The 18935-nt window shown below is 48.2% G+C and overlaps 1 protein-coding gene across 2 annotated transcripts in view; it reads left to right on the top strand.

Annotated features, from left to right (window-relative positions):
* The window catches only part of NFYC (nuclear transcription factor Y subunit gamma), a 58075-nt gene extending 41881 nt beyond the window's left edge, over positions 1-16194 (top strand). For both annotated transcript variants that reach the window (XM_066638660.1, XM_066638658.1), the window contains exons 6-10: positions 4859-5032; positions 6882-7040; positions 11824-11931; positions 14809-14868; positions 15258-16194. In XM_066638660.1, the coding sequence (XP_066494757.1) occupies positions 4859-5032; positions 6882-7040; positions 11824-11931; positions 14809-14868; positions 15258-15377 (621 nt within the window). In that variant the 3' untranslated portion in view covers positions 15378-16194. The remainder of the gene's footprint in view (positions 1-4858; positions 5033-6881; positions 7041-11823; positions 11932-14808; positions 14869-15257) is intronic.
* Positions 16195-18935: the final 2741 nt, after the last annotated feature.

The raw sequence follows: 18935 nt of genomic DNA, 5'->3' as shown, positions 1-18935 counted from the left end.
CCTGTAGACATTGATATAAGGGAGACAACAGAGACAACGGTGGACAGAGGTATCTCACATGCAATAGTTTCTGTTACATTTGCTGCTTAGTTCCAGCAGGGGAGAGGCATGGTGCAAAACGCTTCGGCAGACAATTGTCTTTTGGCCAAATCAATGTGTTCAAATGAACCCCTCAGAAAAGTCCAACTAAACTTGTCTCACCTGCATGTTGTCGCCATTTGCTTGGGGCCAACTGTGTTGTTGGTGCTTTATGAAGTTCTGTCAGGAAAACCAGATTGGTCTCTGCCCCTGGAACTTTACAATCTACATCTTAATAACAAGGGAGATGGCAGAAGAAGAAAGACCAAAATAATGAGGAATGAATGTGAGCAAATGTAGTTAGGCATTGTTAGGCTTGGTTGTCTTAAACCTGCAACCCTTCTTAAAGGGTTTTGGGGGTGTGATCCTGAAGGCACAATACTAACCTGCCCTAGACCAGGCAAGGCCGGCTGGCCTGCACCTGTATCCAGCACAGGTTTGGTGCAGGCTGGGGCTCAACTCGGAGTAATGGGATTTCCTTCTCCTTACCCCGAGAAAGACCCCAGGCAGCCGTATGGGACTACTCGGATCTGTGCTCACAATTTCGCGGGCACAAATCTGAGCAGCCTGAGTAAAGCTACTCAGGATGGGGGTTGGGATCCAGCCTGCACTGCTGCAGGCAGTCCCACCGCTCTCCCCGGCCGACCCTTCTGCCTGCCCAGGAATGACCCCTCCTGGCCTCCGTTCCTCTCTTCTGCCGCCCTCTCCCAGCCCCTGTGCCAGTCTGCCCAGGTCAGCACAAACTTACAACCTACGGGCACAGGCCTGGCTCCACAAGGAACATGCACGTCCGTGCACTGGCCTATCCTACTCCCAAGTTATCACAAATGTGTTTTACGGAACATTTACAACGACTGGGAGTCGACACAAGGGACTTTTGCAGGCTTGGGGTAGGATGTCTATGGAAATGTTGTAGTTCCAGTTTGCCTGGTAGGTAGGAAGAAAATGAGAGGTTAGCAAACTTACTATATTTGCTGTGTACTGGGAGGCTGGGGGATAATAGGCCCTCAGTTCAGCTGTACTTGTCGTAAGAGGCGACTAAACAGCCACCCACCGGGTAGATGGGACTCGTTAGCCTGGGAAGGCAGCTCATTGGAGAGAAGGAAAACTCTGATCCCAAACCTCCACTGCCTTGTGGCTACATCCAGTTATGGAAAAGGCTTCAGGAGTCAACCTCGAGGCAAAATCCGGAGCCGGAGTCCCAAAGGCAGTTCATGTCTGAACACAGTCACGTTCTGGCAACTCCTGCGACTCCGCTGGAACCAAACAACTGTATTGGCTTCTGTCTTTCCATTGGACCATTCCAGCGACGTGGAGAGGGGGGATTTGCTGCATGGGTAACAGCCTATCCTCCATACCTACTTTACCCAGGCTTCGCGCACTGGAGAGGACACTCTTTTCCAGAACCACCATTCAGAGCACGATACCGTGGTCTTCCAAGACAGAAGGATGCCAACATTTCCTCCTGATAATTCATCAGATCTTTGATTGATTTTCCTCTAAATTGTACGAAAAGGCAAGATGCTCCTATCTTCTGAATTTGCTGGGCCTGGGTAGAGTGAGAGATGCAGTTCTCATGTGGTCTTGTGTGCTCCTTGAGGCATCTGGTGGGCCACTGTGAGTTACAGGAAGCTGGACTAGATGGGCCCTGGGCCTGATCCAGCAGGGCTCGTCTTATGTTCTTATGAGAGATTTCTGGGCGCAGTTGGCTTCCATTTGTTCATGGCTGCTGCTCGGAAGGTCTGAGGTCATCTTGGAGCTTAAGATAGCCCTGCCTCCTCAGCTCTGAGGAAGCCGGTCTTCATGATCACCATAAGGACCATCTGTTCTCTTTGAAATTGGATCCCACATCAATAAGGCAGCCTCTTTTGTCATCCGACCACCACAGGGAGCGGCTGTGGCCAAATTCCATTCCTGCTGGTACAGAATGTATACGCCTGCAATGCTTGAAGCGACTGTAAAACAAACACAGTGCTGGAGTCGGCTCCTTTAAAGCCTCCTGCACTTCAGAATGTAGCAGGTGTTCTCTCCAGCCCGCAGTGAGGAAGCAGGGATGGCATTTCCAGGTCTGCAGAAAGACTGACATAGCAGTGCATTGTGATGCCCAAGCGGCCTGTGTTTAGAATGCCATGTATTTTGCATCTTTGCTTTCGCTTGCAAAAATGGGCACTGGTGCAAGCCACTGTTTGAACTTGAAGAAGTGAATTGTGCACGCCAAATTTCATTCCCGTCTCTCAGTGCACAAGGGAAATACTGTGTTTCATATACAGGGAAGTTCAAAAGGAAGCCTCATTTCCACTTGGTTGCAGAATGTCCCCTGTGTTTGCTTTTCCTTCTGCAGCAGCATTTTTCAACTGATGGTACGAGTACAGCCGGTGGTATGTGAGGTATTGTCCAGTGGTATACAGGGGGCTGTGAGGCCTGGGGCCTTGACATCACTTCCAAGTTCGGGAAGAAGTGACCACTCCAGGCAAAACTGAGGAATAGTTCCTATACCCTGTTCTGCTGCTGCTCTGAGCTGTGCTGAGTCACTGGGTCTTATTCTAGCAAGCGCTTATGAGGACAGGGTGCAGTGTCTGCTTCTTGAAACAAAGAAGTGTGTGCGTGTTTGCGTTTGCTGCTGTTTTGCTCCACATTCTGTCCTTCACGTGTGAATTTCAAAACTTGCTTGGCTGGGCTTTGTAATCTTTGTTACCAACATAGTTAGTCCTCCTTTTAAATCTGTTCTCCCTCTGCCCTGGGAGGCCATGCATAGGGACGACTGCAGCTCTTTTTTCCTGATGGTGTTCCAAGGATGATAAAACTCTGGATTCTTGGGTACTTTTGAACAGCATTGAGTCATTCTCTGCATCTTAATAGCTTGCACTCCTGGTTAATATTTTGCAGTGCTCCAGGCAGAAACAGCTTTGCATCTGAACGAGTTGAACCAGGCCACATCCTGCTGGGGGTGGTTGCTGCTGCTTGTTTTTCAGCCCATAGTAACATAACAGTGTCAGGTTCTGCCCTGGCTATCTTACTGAGCACCCAGGAATGTCTGCCTCTCATCTTTCAGTGGAAAGTTGATAAAACCCGGCCTGAGACAAGGGTGGGGAAAAATATACAGACCTTCAAGCTACTTGCAAGCAGACTTCAGCTCTCTGTAAAGATTCTCGACCCGCCCTGTAGATCCAAGACCAGCCAGTGACTCTGCACAAGAGAACCTTGTGAGATGATGGAATCCATTCCAGTCATTCTTGGCAAAGGTTGTCTCTTTGCCTGCACTGACCTACAGAGCTGCTGGCAGAAGGGTTTGATGGCTGACTGTTTGTGAGAGTTGGTTTTGGAGCTGTAATTCATTGAAACCCAGTACCTGTTTATTGGAAAAGTACTTCGCCTACAGTTAAAAATTTGACATTTGCCTCCCCCTTTAAAGCATGTGCTGGAGGAATTGCATTGTAACTTGTGTGATTTAGGAAGGAACTTTATTTACAAAGATGTAAATGCTGTCTGAATAGCCCCAGGATCCACAGTTTGGAATACTAGGTGTCTGACCTGTTCATGAAGGCCTCAGGCAACACCCACCTCTTGCCTGCCCAGCCCTGCCACACTTATTCACACTCTCTTGAAAAGGATGAGGGATTGCAGCTGAAGATGCTTTGGCCCCATCTCTCTGCACTTCCTCTTCTGTTCTGTTCTGTTCCCTTCTTCCTTTCTGCATCCAGGAAGTGAGAGGAAGAGTGTTGGCAGCTGGCACATGACCAGCGTTTACGGGGGGGGGGGGAGGTGTCTTGAACCAGCCCTGAGCTTTGCACAGCATCTTTTCTGTTTGGAGATAAATCTGCTCCTGGGGTTGTGGTGGGGGAAACTGGAGTGGGCCCTGACTGAGTGAGCGGAGGGCTGGCCTCTTTTCCTCAGATGCAGCAAGGGCTCTTTGAGATTTTGCAAGGCTCATCGCCTTATGAGTGTACCCAATTGCAGATGCTCAGTTTGGTTTGTTGATCTGGGGTCAGGGTTGTGTTTGGCCACAGCTGTGCAGGTCAGGAATCACAGTTGGCAACCGAAAAATGGTAAACCATCATCTCTTATCATCTGGTTCTCCACCTTGACATGCTCTTCTGCTTTTAGTGCAGAATTATCTTTCTCCACCTTAATGGATCAGGGGGAAGGCAACAGAAGTCAGCCTGCAAGCAGCCTTCTTCACGTCCTCCACAGGTCCAGGAATTCCCATGCAACAGCATGTGTAAACATCCTACACTCTCAGCTGTGACTTTGGGGTGGCTGGGAGAAGGGTGTTTACGCCTCCTGCCATGGACTGGCCTTCTTGGGAACTTGGATGGTATATTAAGATTTGCCTCTCCCTTGGGGGAGGTGGGATTGTGGCTGGATGTCTGCGTGGCTGGTGCTCCATCCCCAGATCCTCTTGTGCAGCGCAAGAAAGGCAGGAAACCAGGGTTGGGTTTTTGCGGGATGAAATATTCCAACGCTTTCGTTAAATGCCCAATTCTATCCAACTAGCCAGCGCCAAATGCAGCCCCAAGGTACAGGGAGCAGATTTTTTCCTTACCTTGAGGAGGTCTCCATGACTGCCCCCCCCCACACATCCCAGGACACAGCACACTCCCATTGGCATGGCTGCATCAGCGCTGGGGGAGGCCTTTGGCTCCACACCTGTTTGCTGAAGGAGACTGCAGGTTTAAACTGTCTGTTGCATGGCAGAAGCCACTGCACTGGGTACCAGCGAAAGGATTTCAGTGGGTGAGTTTGACGCCTCCTTGCTTTCTCCCCTTCTTCCATGACACAGGAGGAAGTGCGCCAGGCTGTGACCCCAGCAGAGCCTGTCCAGTACTACTTCACTCTGGCACAGCAGCCAGCCGCCGTGCAGGTGCAGGGGCAGCAGCAGGGGCAGCAGACCACTACATCCACCACTACCCTCCAGCCTGGGCAGATCATCATCGCGCAGCCTCAGCAGGGGCAGGTGGGTATGCCAGGGTCCTAGCAGGCTTGTACCAGAGGCAGCGTGGCTTGGATTGCTGCTGCTTAACCAGTTGACACCCTCTTTGATGATGATGATGATGATACACACATTGGGTCTTGGGTCTGCTTATCAGTTGCAAGGGTAAAAAGACACAGTCTTTGAATGGAGTACTGGCTCTGATTGGCACAAGTTGTGGAAGGGAGGAAGTAGGTCCAGGTGTCTGGCTGCCTTCCTCAAAGAGAGCAGGGCAGTCCTTGGCTTCCTACAGTGCCAGGCCTTCTTGGCTAAAGCAGGCGTTGAGGCTGCTGCAGAAAGTTGGATCCATGGAATCCATTCAGGAAAGTCGTCCTGAATGGATCCATGAAGCAGCATGGTGGTGTTGCAGGTAGGCGCATGCAGGTGCTGATACTCACTCAGGTGCACATGGGCTAATCAGGTGTTGGGTCTCAGCTCTGCTGGGCCCTTGCACTCCAGTACAATCCTTAGGTTCCCCCCCTTTTTTTCCTTCAGACAAAGTCTCTGTGAATGTTGTTATGCAAATGGGCCAGGCTTGGCTGCCTTGAACTGAAGAACTGCAGCCTTGCATCTACAACGGTCAGTGGCATAGCTAGAGGGGGTGCAAAGCACAGAATTTTGCAGGGAGCCTCCCCATGGCATGTAGGCGGCCCCTCCCCTTCAGAGTCCTTCCGGGCATACGTCTTCTGGGAGCGTTCCAGGGAGGCCTCCTGAGCGTATGCCTCCATTTTGCTCCCACCACCCAGAATGGCTCCAAAGGGGAGGGGGCCACTTGCACAGCTCATTCAGGCACCTGCAAAACTTAGCGCTTTACACCCCTCTAGCTACGCCACTGACCGTGGTTTTTGGTAGTGAATCCCCACTGTAGAGCCAGTTCAAATATACAGGTTGAGCCTCATTATTTGCAAATGGGTCGGCAAAAAATGCACTATAGCAAATTCCCTTGCTCAGGTGATTTAAAAATAGCCTTGCTGACCTTTGTGATGTAAGATAAGAGTCATTAAGAAGACTTTCATCAATCAGTCCTCCTCCAAGGGCTTAAAAAGGCACTTCACTCAGCCCCTCCCTTCACCAAAGCAAAGTGATCACCTTTCTTTCATTTGCTCAGGGGGAAGGGAGGGGTCTGCTGGAGAGAGAAGGATTGATGGATTGTCAGCCAGCCACCCTCTCTCTCTCTCTCTCTCTCATTAAGGAGGCTATTGTTAAAGGACTGTTCAGTTTTTTAAACTGATTTTGAAGGGGTGCATTTTTTCCCTTCTCCATGGATCAGCGCATTCCTTCTCATTTGCAGTGGCCATTCTTGTTGGGTCAAATATATGTATAAAAAAAATCCATGTATAAATAGGCTGGACCTGTATACACATAAGAAAAATATAAGCCCAACTGCCGACTCTTAAAGTAGGAGCAAAAACCTTGTCTAAAAAGGGGCCTGAGTCCAGAAAGTTGACTGGAATAAAAAGTCTCTGCCGTCCGTATAGAAAACCTGAGTGGCATGTCCCTTCGACAGGGAGTTGCACAGAATCAGTGCAATACTAGGAACGTTTGGAGCTGGGAAGAGAGGAATCCCTGCAGTGAGAACTGGGGGAGAGCGTGGTTCACTTAGCAAGGCCTTTAGCGTCTTTTCTTGTTCCCTTCCTCTGTCTTACAATGCTTAGCTGTTGGGACAATACACACATGTGTGGCTTTCACATGTGTTGAGGCGCAGAAAGTCCTCAAAACAAGTCTGTTAAAAGAAATGGACTCTCAGCAAATATTAGCACTTGTTTATTTGTGACGATCTCTCAGTGCAGCCGTTCTGCTCTTATCAACCTGGGTTTTCTGTTTCTCATTCTAGACCACTCCTGTCACCATGCAAGTGGGCGAAGGCCAGCAAGTGCAGATCGTCCAAGCGCAACCACAAGGGCAGACACAGCCGGCGCAGGGTGGGACTGGGCAGACCATGCAGGTCATGCAGCAGATCATCACCAACACAGGAGAGATCCAGCAAATCCCGGTGAGATCCTGTGACCTTTAGACCTCCCTGTTCTCGGCCTTGTCTGGGACGTCTCTCTACATACTGCTCTTCAAAAATTCTGCTCCTTTCAGGTTAAGGGATCCCTTGCTCCTGCCCCAGAACCTTGCATATCCTTTTCTCCTCTTCCCACCCTTCCCTCCTTTCACTGATGTCTCTTGAGTGCGCACTCCTGCCTTAAGCACCCTGGCACCCTCCCTTGGCGCCCTGCTCCTGTCCCCATCTTCTGCTCTGCTATTCCCTGAACGAGTCCTCCTCTCACAGGCAGGCCAGCTGCAACCATTCTCTTCCCCCTCTCCTGTTCCTCTGGTTTGCACTTTCAGAAAAAGACTGAACGGTCTCATAAAGGTTTAGCCAGTTGATTTTTGATGTGTGTCCCCCTGCAAAATATTCCCTATGTGTACAAAGTAAGGTGGGGAAAAGGTTCAGTGCGGGCTCTTTCCCCTGCCGTGGCAGCTTTCTCTAGGAGAGCTCAGACATGCAAACTTCCTGCCAACGCACCCCGGTTGCATTTGGGGGTGCCTTTGCACAGCGTTTGAACCGGTTCTCTGGCTCTCAAACACATACATTGTTCCTGTTGCTTTCTGTGTCGCCTCCAGGATTTTATCTCCAGGTCAAGGCTATCAGCCTCATATACGCCCACCCCAGCGTAAGAGCCTCTGCTTTACATGCAGAAGGTCCTGGGGTCTGTTTCTGGGAACACTTCAAGATAGTGCTGGGAAGGACCCCAGGCTGACCCCCTGTGTTCCACTCAAGTTGCTGTGCCAGCCATGGAAATGATAGCAAGACAGGGAGGATATGAGGGCGGCTGGTCTTCCTCAGAGATCAGCAGCCAGAGAGGTGGTGGTGTTGTATTCCCCAGAGCGGGTCTTGCCACCAAAGTGGCCCGTTCCATGTGGCCTGAGGAAGAGTTGTATTTCTGAGTGACAGGCTGCTGCCTGGCACATGCTTTGGGGGAACACACTATTTTCCCAGGCTGCTGCTGCTGCTGCTGCTGCTGCTGCTGCTTATTATTATTATTATTATTGTTGTTGTTGTTGTTATGTTGGCAACCTTCAGTCTCGAAAGACTGGTGTCGCGCTCTGGATTGTGGTTCTGGAACAGCGTCTAGTGTGGCTGAAAAGGCCAATCCGGGAGTGACAATCCCTTCCACACCGGGAGCAAGTGCAGTCTGTGCCTGGTCTGTCTCCCTGGCTATGGGCCTTCCTTCTTTGCCTCTTTGCCTCAGACTGTTGGCCAAGTGTCTCTTCAAACTGGGAAAGGCCATGCTGCACAGCCTGCCTCCAAGTGGGCCGCTCAGAGTCCAGGGTTTCCCACCTGTTGAGGTCCACTCCTAAGGCCTTCAGATCCCTCTTGCAGATGTCCTTGTATCGCAGCTGTGGTCTACCTGTGGGACGCTTTCCTTGCACGCCCTATTGTGAGCCCTATTAGGTCAGGGAGCCATTCGTTATTTGATTTTTCTTTGTAAACCGCTTTGTGAACTTTTTGTTGAAAAGCAGTATAATAATAATTATTATATTGCTTTTCAACAAAAAGTTCACAAAGCAGTTTACAAAGAAAAATCAAATAACGAATGGCTCCCTGTCCCAAAAGGGCTCACAATCTAAAAAGATGCAAAAGAACACCAGCAGGCAGCCACTAGAAAAAGACACTGCTGGGGTGAGTTACTCTCCCCCTACTAAATAGAAGAGGAGCACCCACTTGAAAAAGTGCCTCTTACTCAGTTAGCAGGGCTTACCAAATGTCCCTGTAGATATGGTGGCAGGAACATCGGAGAGAGTCTTTAACCTTGCTCATAGTGCTATGAGCGTGACTGTCTTTTTAGATTTTAGAAGGATAAAATCTTTAAATAAAAACAAATGGGAGTGTCCAGCCAGCAGGCCCCCCTCTCACCACCTTTTTTCATGGCAGACTGGTTCAAGGAAAGCAACTGGAAGGTTCAGGGCAGTGCCAGGGCTGGATGAATGCCCAAGTCAACAGTTCCAGCACGGCCATGTCCTGTTAGTGCCATTCAGGTAGTAAAAATCAGATGTGACTTACGCCTGGTAAAATGTGCCAACGAAGCAGTTTGTGTGCAGTAATTGGCCCTCTAAAACGAGAAGGTTCTGGAACATTGAAAATGACAAAAAATAGCGACTTAATAAATCATGTGTGCGTGATGCAGAATGTCTGCACAAGAAGTAGAAAGTGTTTGCAAAATAGGCCCTGCCCAGCTTAAGAAAATGGTTTGCAGGTGACTCTTGAAACTGACCCATAACTGCCTTGGGGGTGAGAGGTGGGTCAGAGGGAATTCAGCTTGTCTCTGAGACAAAAGGTTGCCTTCAGCAAGCAGTAAGTTGAGCCTCTGAAAGTTGGCTCTGTCCATGTGGTCGGTTATTCTAGTTAGATTTTAACTGGGTGCTTCTTATTGCAAATCTTTCCTCTGGCTTAGGGCTTTTTCCCTGAAGGCAACTTTCAGTGCTGAAAGAGGGCCCCAGAAGAGCTTGCGCTTGCATAAAATATATAGCCACTCCAGGAGGGCCGCTCTTGGCCTGCAGGGGGTGATTGCTAGGAAAGGAAAATATTAGATGCCAGAGAAGTCTGCTGGGGGCAAACTTCAAGCTCCAGAACGTCTCTTATAGGACTTGAGGGGCATTGCTGATAAAGTTTGGGAAGCCCTTGATCTAGCCAAGGCTCCATATTAATGTGTGCTTGCCTGGGAGTGACTTGCTCAGCTGAATATTATTAAACATGTTTAGGATAGTACTGGAAAAGTCTTTCCTGTGCCCACCTCCCACTCCTTTGAAAAAGGCTTTCATGCATGTAATATACCAGCATCTAGGTTTTTAAAGGGGACAAGTGGTGTTTTAGAATATTTAAGGAGCGGTTTTACAGCAATAGGAAAAGTCCCTTTTTCCTTTTATTATGTTGAGCTCTAATGAATTGCTGTGTGTTGTGGATGCCAATAATCATTCCCCCTTCTTGATTTCTTGCTGCTCCTTTTCAGTGTTTACATACAGTTGTCTTGGCTGTGTTAAATATGGAGCGTAGAAACAGGCTTCTTGTGGTTCTTGGCTTTGTGTCTTTCCATATGTCTGCAGCATGCCTTTCCTGGGTGTCTAGCATTGATTTGAAGCACTGTGGGAAATGGTCATGCTGTGAAAGAAGGTTTTGCTGCTGTTACAGCATAGCAGCCAAGAATGAGCCTCAAAACTGGACCGACCTGTTTTAGGTCTTGCCTCTGCCACGAACTTCCACTAGGCAGTCTTAGGCACGCCCCTCCCTCTCAGCCGCAGCTTCCCAGCAGCAGTGTGGGGGTAAGACTTACTCCCCCTACAGAGTCATTGTAAGGACATCAAGAGAGTACACAGGAAACTGTATGCACACTCAAAGCGCCATACCTGTGTTTCTCAGACTGTGGGTCGGGACCCACTAGGTGGATCATGAGCCAATTTCAGGTGGGTCCCCATTCATTTCCATATTTTATTTCTAATATATTTGACTTGATGCTATCATGGTAGGTGACTGCTTTTGGGGAAACATGACAGACCTGTACTTTCAACAAGCTACTATGTATATTCTTTTAACAATGATAGTCAATGGGACTTACTCCTGGGTAAGTGTGGTTAGGATTTCAGCCTAGGATTGTGAAAAATTTTCCTGCTTGATGATATCACTTCCGGTCATGACATCACTTCTGGTGGGTCCTGACAGATTATCATTCGAAAAAGTGGGGCCCAATGCTAAATGTGTGAGAACCACTGCGCTATACAAATCCCAGAGAGTGTTATGATTTAAGGGAGAGGATTGGTGGCAGTGAAAAAGCCCTTCAAGGGGACACTGTTATTTTGGGGTGACCCAAGAGAAGTCTACTCCATCTGTCTCCAGACCAGAGACTTATCTTCAGCCTGCCTTCTAGAGCATGGGGAGAACATATGAGGTTGCCCTGTGCTTATGCATGACCCCTGAGCCATCAGAGGAATTGTTACGAAAATTCTTTTCCCAGCCTGAGATCCCCTTAATGGGAGATGTTGGTGTTCTCCTCACACAGTGCAGGAAGGCAGGCTGAAGACCATCTCCTGTCTCGAGGGAGATGTACCAGCCACCTGGCATTCTGCTCTTGCACTGAGCTGCAGGTTCTTTCCTATGACCGCATTGCTGTGGTTGTGCATCAGTGCCTATCCTCCTTGCAGGAGCAGGGGTGGAGAAAACAGATGGCTAACAGTTACCTAGCAGTCATGAGTCTTTCTCCCCCTTCCCACAACCAGCAGAGCCTCCAGCTAAGAGCACAGGCACTGCAAGGTTGGGTGCAACAGAAGGTCTTCCCTCCAGTGCAGTGAGAGACTTCCAGTGGGTGGTCCCACAACCTGCTGTTTTGATGCCCTTAGGAGTTGCCATGTCCTACCCAGCATCAAGCGTGAAAACCATCTCCCTTCAGTTCCTTTCTATGAGGGTAACTTTATCCTGAGTAGTGTGTGTATGGAGGAGCAAAATTTTGCTCCAGGAGGAGCAAAATTAGTAAGGGAGTGAGGACCAAGCACTGTGTTTCAGTTGAACAGGAGGTCCCCCCAACCTGTTTTGTTGTTTCCCAAGATGCAGGGATGAAGAGTGGGGTGCTCGCAGCTTCCACTAACCAAGAGGCACTGTGCTCCCATTTTAACTCTTACATTCAGCCTTACCTGAGGAATCTCTCTGACTTGTTTGGCATCCAGTAGGCAAGCTTGTGTGTTTCAAGTTACCAGCCCTGTGTCAACTTCCTCTTTTTCTTGCTTTCCTCTCTTTCTAGGTTCAGTTAAACGCTGGGCAGCTGCAGTACATCCGCTTGGCCCAGCCTGTGTCTGGCACCCAGGTGGTTCAAGGCCAGATCCAGACGCTCGCAGCCAACACGCAGCAGGTAAGTACCAAATCTTAAAGACCAAACCTCAACCATTCAAAATTTCCCTGGTTAGTTGAAAGCTAATTTTCCCTGGTGCGGGCACAGGTGGATATGATTTTGAATTTCTGTTGTCTGCCTTCTCCAATTTTCCCCACACCGTGAAATTTTCATAGTATTTTGAAAATACCTCTGTTTCTAGTCTGTGTTCTTACAGTATTCATTTACATATTACTTCAGTTACATGGTACTTTTCAACATATATTTACATATTACTTTTCAACAAAAGGTTTGTATAGCAAGAGATGCTTTCTAAACATGCAAGGCTGACCTGAGGTTGTGTACCACATGCCACCTCCCCTCGAGCAGCAGCCCACTCCCTGAATTTGTGAAGGAAGAGGGGTACAGAGTGGAAGAGGAAGGTTGGGGGAAAGGAAAGCCTCTCCAGTGTTCCAGCTCACCACTCACCTCTCCTCCACATTTTCTCTTCTACTCTGTCTCCCTTTTCCTTTCTGAATCCCAGGAGTGTTAGAAGGAGAGGGAGGTGCCCCCCCCATCAGTCTGCCCCTATGGATGGGCTGACCCTGAATTCATAGAGTTAAAATTGCAATTGCCTTGGCCCTGGCAGTGGGGCAGAGATTCTTCCCTCCCTTGCAGCTGCTCCTGCTATATCAGGGGCGTCAAAATCATTTCATATAGTGGGCCGAATAGCATTCATGGTGCCTACTGGGGACTGGAAGTGATATTAAGCAGGAAGTGATGTCATTAAGCAGACAATGGCCAGAAATAAGCATTTTATTCTCATATAGAAACTCATTAGCAGCAAACGGCAGAAGATAAAATGTGCAAATCTTGATCATATTTTCAAGACTTGGAAGCCCCCAGTGATCACTTGGGCTGACCTTTCAGAGTGCTGCTTCTGCCAAGGTGTCCATGTGATAATCTGGCTCTCCCAGCGCCTTGGCAGTGTCTTCCCTCTCTGATCCCTTCCCCCACAGAGTTCCTTGCCTTCTGAGGCCTCCTTCCATGTCTGCTTCCCAGAACCTCAGCAGAACTGGCACTGCTGAAGGGGCAGTTCTGGACAGCTCAGTTATCACGGGGGTGAATAAACGCATTCTGGGGGGCACATCTGGCCTGCAGGCTTTACATTTGACACCCCTGTCCTATATGGTTCTTCCCAGAGATGGCATTGACCCTGCCTCCCAGCAAGGTTTTGAAGTTTTGACCTCTGAGTTACCATTGCAGAAGTCAACCAACTGCTGTCCTCTGATTTCAGTGGGCCCCTCACTCCTGGTGTTGATGTGTTTGAATTTTTATGTTGTGCTTGTATAATGTAATTTGCTTGTATAACATAGTTATTGATGGGTTACTTACCACTCTGTCTTGGAATAGAAGGATTCAAGTGCATAGCAATAAGCAGAACATTATTTTTACAATTAAATTACAGGAGATATCTTGCATCAGAAAATCACAGTGTATTCAAGATACAGCCCCTGTTGTCTATACCAGAATGTGCAGTATGGCCATTGTTGGGTCAAGTGTTTTGTCCAATATTTGACCAATTCAGCGGAATTTGGTTTCTTTCTTGGGTCTTGTCTTTTATAGGTCAGCCTTTCCATGTTGGCTTCCTGCCAGACTTTCCCCAGCCCGTTCTTTCTGCTCAGGCACTATATCCAATTTCCACGGCTTTGCAAGAACTATTTTCGTCATTCCTGAGACATTCATTTAAAAGCTTCCTTTTTTACCTTTATATCTTGGGTGAAAGTGGTCCTCAGCTTTTTCAGACATGGGACCCAATTGTAACCTTTGACCAGTCACAATCACTTTTCTCCCCTCTCCCCCACCACTTTCTCCTGCTCTTGAAGAGATACCACCCACCTTACGTTCCAGCACACATAATGGGTAAGAGCCCAACTCCACCAACTGCAGACTTTTGTGGTACAAGACACATCCTGTACCTTATCTGAAAGAGTCTGTGATTAATGCTCATAAGAACATAAGAACAGCCCCACTGGATCAGGCCATAGGCCCATCTAGTCCAGCTTCCTGTATCTCACAGCGGCCCCACCAAATGCTCCAGGGAGCACACCAGATAACAAGAGACCTCATCCTGGTGCCCTCCCTTGCATCTGGCATTCTGACATAACCCATTTCTAAAATCAGGAGGTTGCGCATACACATCGTGGCTTGTACCCCGTAATAGATTTTTCCTCCAGAAACTTGTCCAATCCCTTTTTAAAGGCGTCTAGGCTAGACGCCATCACCACATCCTGTGGCAAGGAGTTCCACAGCTCAACTGTATGAATGGCCTGCATTGAGGAGGTAAAGCAAACACTTGTTCTGGGGTAATGTGCAAGCACCAGATTTTATCCCACTTTTTCCCTGAGCCCCAAAGTGACTTGCAAAACAATAGTAGCAAAATTAACTGTATAAGAAGAGCACAATTCCATACCACAAAGGGGCTAGTTAAGATCTTGTAGCTAGAAACTCTAGGCTCAGAGAAAATATTCTTCCTTCCCCACCTCTTTATCCCTTTCTGCAAGCCTGATGCCTCACTAACTGATAGAAGAGAAGGGGCAGCAGAAACCAGCCAGGCAAAGGGATTCAGGGTCTAGTTCTGTCTACAGAGAAGGCCTTGTCCCACATACTCTCCAGCCAGACTTGTGTGTGTGTTTCTGTGTTCCTCTTGGCCTCATTTCACAGGCAGATGGATAAATGAGGCCACTGCGAAGGTTTTGTCAACATCTGCAAAGGGCATCGCTGGAGGCAGGCCAGGCTGAAGGGACAAGTAGGCCTTAAAGCCTTAAGGTGGCTTCCACCTTCTCTTCTGGGGTGTATGTTGTTGCACATGCTCTGACCCCCTTTCATGCATCCCCAAATCAATACTTTCTCTTTTAGATTGCACAGACGGAAGTTCAGCAGGGGCAGCAGCAATTCAGCCAGTTTACGGATGGACAGGTAAGTCCCGGTGTCCATCTCCCTGCCATTCTGTTTTTCAGCAAGAAAATTAAGAGCTCAGGGTGCTTGAAAGTTGTGATATGAAAGATGCCCTTCTGCTCCATCCTCTTACTTGGAATTAGACTGATAAAACTACCTTCTTTTTGCACTTTGAAGGCATCCTTATGGGATGAGATGGGATGAATATGGGATGAATTCCCATCCTTCTTGGTGATTACTGCAAGTTACTCTTAACTGGTTAGTGCAAATTAGAAGGGAAGATCACTGATATATGAGGCATTGAGCTTTCACTTTTGCCAGCCCAACAGCTTTGAAGAGTTCAGTTCAGTACTTTGAGTTGATCCAGAAGTGGAGGGACTTCAGTGATCTCCTGGCTTGTTCTCTTTCAGCAACTGTACCAGATTCAGCAAGTGACCATGCCTGCCGGTCAGGACATCACCCAGCCCATGTTCATCCAGTCCACAAACCAGACAACGGACGGACAGGCCCCACAGGTCACCGGAGACTGACCTGTCTCTACTAGAAGGTCTCCTGATGGGACAGAAATTACACCGGCGGGATTCATCACCGCCCTGGTCTGGAGGCCCTCTTCAGCTCTCTCCTGCGCCCCTCCCTTTCCTGGTACACGTGTATATAGATCTTCATCTGACACAAAGCCGTCATGGGCTGAGATCTGAAATGTATTATATGAACTGCTTCGGTTTGATGGGAGGAAGGAGTACCCTGCAAACTGATGATGCAATATTTTTCTTCCCTTTTTAAAAAAAAGAAACCGCAAATTCAGCATTGCTCAGCAATTCCATTCTATACACTGACTACTTTTTATAGGTCTTTGTCAAGCATTGTGATGGTTCTGAAATGTCCTCATTTCTTCAGGAGCCCAACATGTTTTCTTTGTCCCTTCCCAACCCAGTAAACAGGCTCCCAGCATTTTCTTGCTGGATCATCCCTGGCTAATGTTAGAGGAACGCCCCCATTCCCCCCCCCCCCGCCAACCTTTGTGATTCAGTCAGGGCGTGCGTGCGTGTGTGTGTGTGTGTGTGAGAGAGAGAGAGAGAGGGTGGTCCTCTTATTTTTATTTTTTATTTTTTTATCTCTTAAGCCTAAGTATTGGTATTTGCAGCTTCCAGGACAAATCCCCTGAGCCATTCCTGTGTTAAACTGTTTTTTTAAAGGCATTAAAATTAGCCCTGAATTATTTTGAAAACACTTAAATAAAATGTGGACACTTAAACAAGAGTTATTAGTTAACTGTTCTAAGTCGCTGCATGTGTTTAAAACTGCATGGAATGCAATAAACTTTTTCTCTCTTTTTTTTTTTTTAAAGAGAGAGCAATGCTTGTGTTTCTTTTGCTCATCTCATCAGCTGATGCAGGGGGCAGCCAAGGGAAAGTATCAGGTAGTTTGCTGCTTTGGGGTCTGGGGTAGTCACAAGCTTGGGTGGTTTTACAGAGGAAGAGGAAAGCTCTGTCCTCTGTCACGTGGAACTGCCAGTTTGAGACAGTATACCCCTGAATCCCTGTTACTGGGGAGGGGAGCAGAGGGAAAGGTTCAACAGCAGAAGAAGGCTTGCTTTCAAGCCTGGTTGGGCTTCTCAGAGACTCAACTTGATGGTCTGGTCCAGCAGCACCACTCCTTTGTTCTTGCAAGTCTGATGATGGCACCCACTGGCTCAAGGGAGGCCCTGTTCAGTCCCTGAGGTCAAGACGTAAATGGCATCTTAGTAAATTAGTGGTAAATACTGACAGTTACCTGCCTTTTGAGGATGCCCCAATGCTACCATCAGTGACACTCAGATTAGCCTGCAGGCTGGTGTCCCTCAGTCTTTGGATCGTCTGTAGGCAAGTGGTCTGAGCCCAGGGGGTTCAGCAGGGCAGCACCATCAGGACTAGGCAGCCCGTCTGTGCCTTGGCCAAGTGCTCGTCTGCCTGCTGAGGCAAATGGCAGTGCTGGTGGTGAGACAGGTGGGGCAGGTGGTGAGACAGGTGGGGCAGAGGAATACCGCTCTGGCCCATCGTGCTCGACCGCACCTTGCAGACACTGCCTGGCCTGGCCTGGCCCTGTGCGGCACCCACATTGCAGGTGGGCCACCCTTGCTCTGCTTTCACTACTGCAAAAGTTCAGATAACTGGGTGAAAGACACTCCATAGAATTGGCATGAACAAACAGTGCTTGGCCCAGATCATATTGAGAGATCTGGCTGAGTGAGGATTTGAACTCGGGTTTTGCTGCTTCCAGCTCAACAGTCGATACACTATTTGGACTGACTGTCCAAGGCACTCCATGAGTGGTGTTCTACTACTAACGAGCCACTTCAAATTCCTGTTACCTTCATTCTCAACTTGTTCTCTTGCTTTACGGTCCATTGCACCTTCTGTGTTTCCACGTCGACGATGCATAATGAATTGTGTTCTCTAAAATGCCTGCACAGGCCACAGTGAACCACCGAGGCTGCAGTCCTGGACCTGAGGGGCAGCATCTAGTGAGCCGTCTTAGCTACATTCCTCCACCATAGTGCCCTCCGTACATCTTCCCTTCTGAATGCCTTGCCTAGTAGTAATGAATTGTCTGTCCTTCCTCTGCTGGCAGAGGGGCAGAGTTACTGCAGTTACTACAGAACTTCCGGAACCAGAAGAGTTTTTCAGTGGTTTTCAAAGCTGTCTCCCAAACTCCCACAGCACACCTGCGGACCTTTTGCAGAACACCAGTTGAAAATAACTTCTTTAGAGTGTCAGAGCTGCAGTTCCACAGTGGGTGAGGTTATGTTGGCTTCTCATTGAGAGACTACTCCACACTCTGTGCCATTTGGAAAAGGATTGCATCTGCAGTTGCTGATCTTGGGCGTGTTTCCTGAGGAGCAATACCAACTAGACCAGTGTTTCTCAAACTGTGGGTCGGGACCCACTGGGTGGGTCGCGAGCTAATTTTAGGTGGGTCCCCATTCATTTCAATATTTAATTTTTAATATATCGTAGTAGACTTGATGCTACCCTAGTATGTGACTGCATCTGGGGAAATGTTACAGACCTGTACTTTGAACAAGCTACTATGTGTATTCTTTTAACAGTGATAGTGAATGGGACTTAATCCTGGGTAGGATTGCAGCCTAGCATTGTTAAAAAATTTTCTGCTTGATGATGTCACTTCTGGTCATGACATAACTTCCAGTGGGTCCTGACAAATTCACATTCTTAAAAGCAGGTTCTGGTGCTAAATGTGTGAGAACCACTGAACTAAATGGTATTAATACCGGGTGCTGTAGGCTTATACCATAGTCTTTAAAGACTGAAGCTTGCCAACCATATATACATGCTGACTGCTTCATCCTAAACTCCTTTCCTAGGGAGTACATCTTGGTGAATGCACGAGACTGACTGTTGCACTTTTTAGCAAAAAGCCCAAACTTCCCCTCCCCCCAAATTTTGCATTTTCAGAATATCAGTTTTTAAATGCCAGTTTCCCAAAATGTCAGAACTTTACCTATGAAATAGTCTCACCTTACAAAACAAAGTCTGTTACTTTTCAGCCGCTGCTCATTTCTCCGTCCCAAAAATCACAGTGGGAGGCCAGTGAGTAGTTTCCTTCTCCTGGTCTCCTGGTCTACCATGAAAGAAGCAGAGGAAGCAAGTGGGGCTCTTTCCAGTATTAGCTGGCATCTTCCGTGTGGGCAGCTGCCAGGTTCAGAGGGGGAGCCACTTCACAGAAAAATGTATGCTTGATGCTCAGTTGCTGCACGCAAATAGCTTTGAAGGCTGCCTAGGGAATGAATTTCTTCTTAAGTTTACACTTCCCAATCCCATGGAAAGGAAAATTTGCGCTCTCAAGGAGTGTGGCCTGTATTCCAAGGTTTCCCAGACCTAAGCTAGATTTTTTTTTTAAAGTTCAAATTGAAACCAGTCCACTCTTGCACCTGAAAAAATTTCTTTTTAAGGTATGTGAACAGCAAGGCCTACCTGCCTCTGTGCCTGTATAAGTCACTGTTCTGGGCATGCCTCCGGATTGCAGGGAGTCCACAGCAGTGCCTTGTGGCTAACATCCTCCTGTTGTTAGATGGGAAGAAGGCAAGA

This window comes from Tiliqua scincoides, chromosome 10 (assembly GCF_035046505.1).
Source record: "Tiliqua scincoides isolate rTilSci1 chromosome 10, rTilSci1.hap2, whole genome shotgun sequence".
In the NCBI taxonomy this organism is placed as follows: Eukaryota; Metazoa; Chordata; class Lepidosauria; order Squamata; family Scincidae; genus Tiliqua; species Tiliqua scincoides.
Note: the sequence above shows the minus strand (reverse complement) of the source record. Positions and strands in the feature narration are given on the sequence as shown.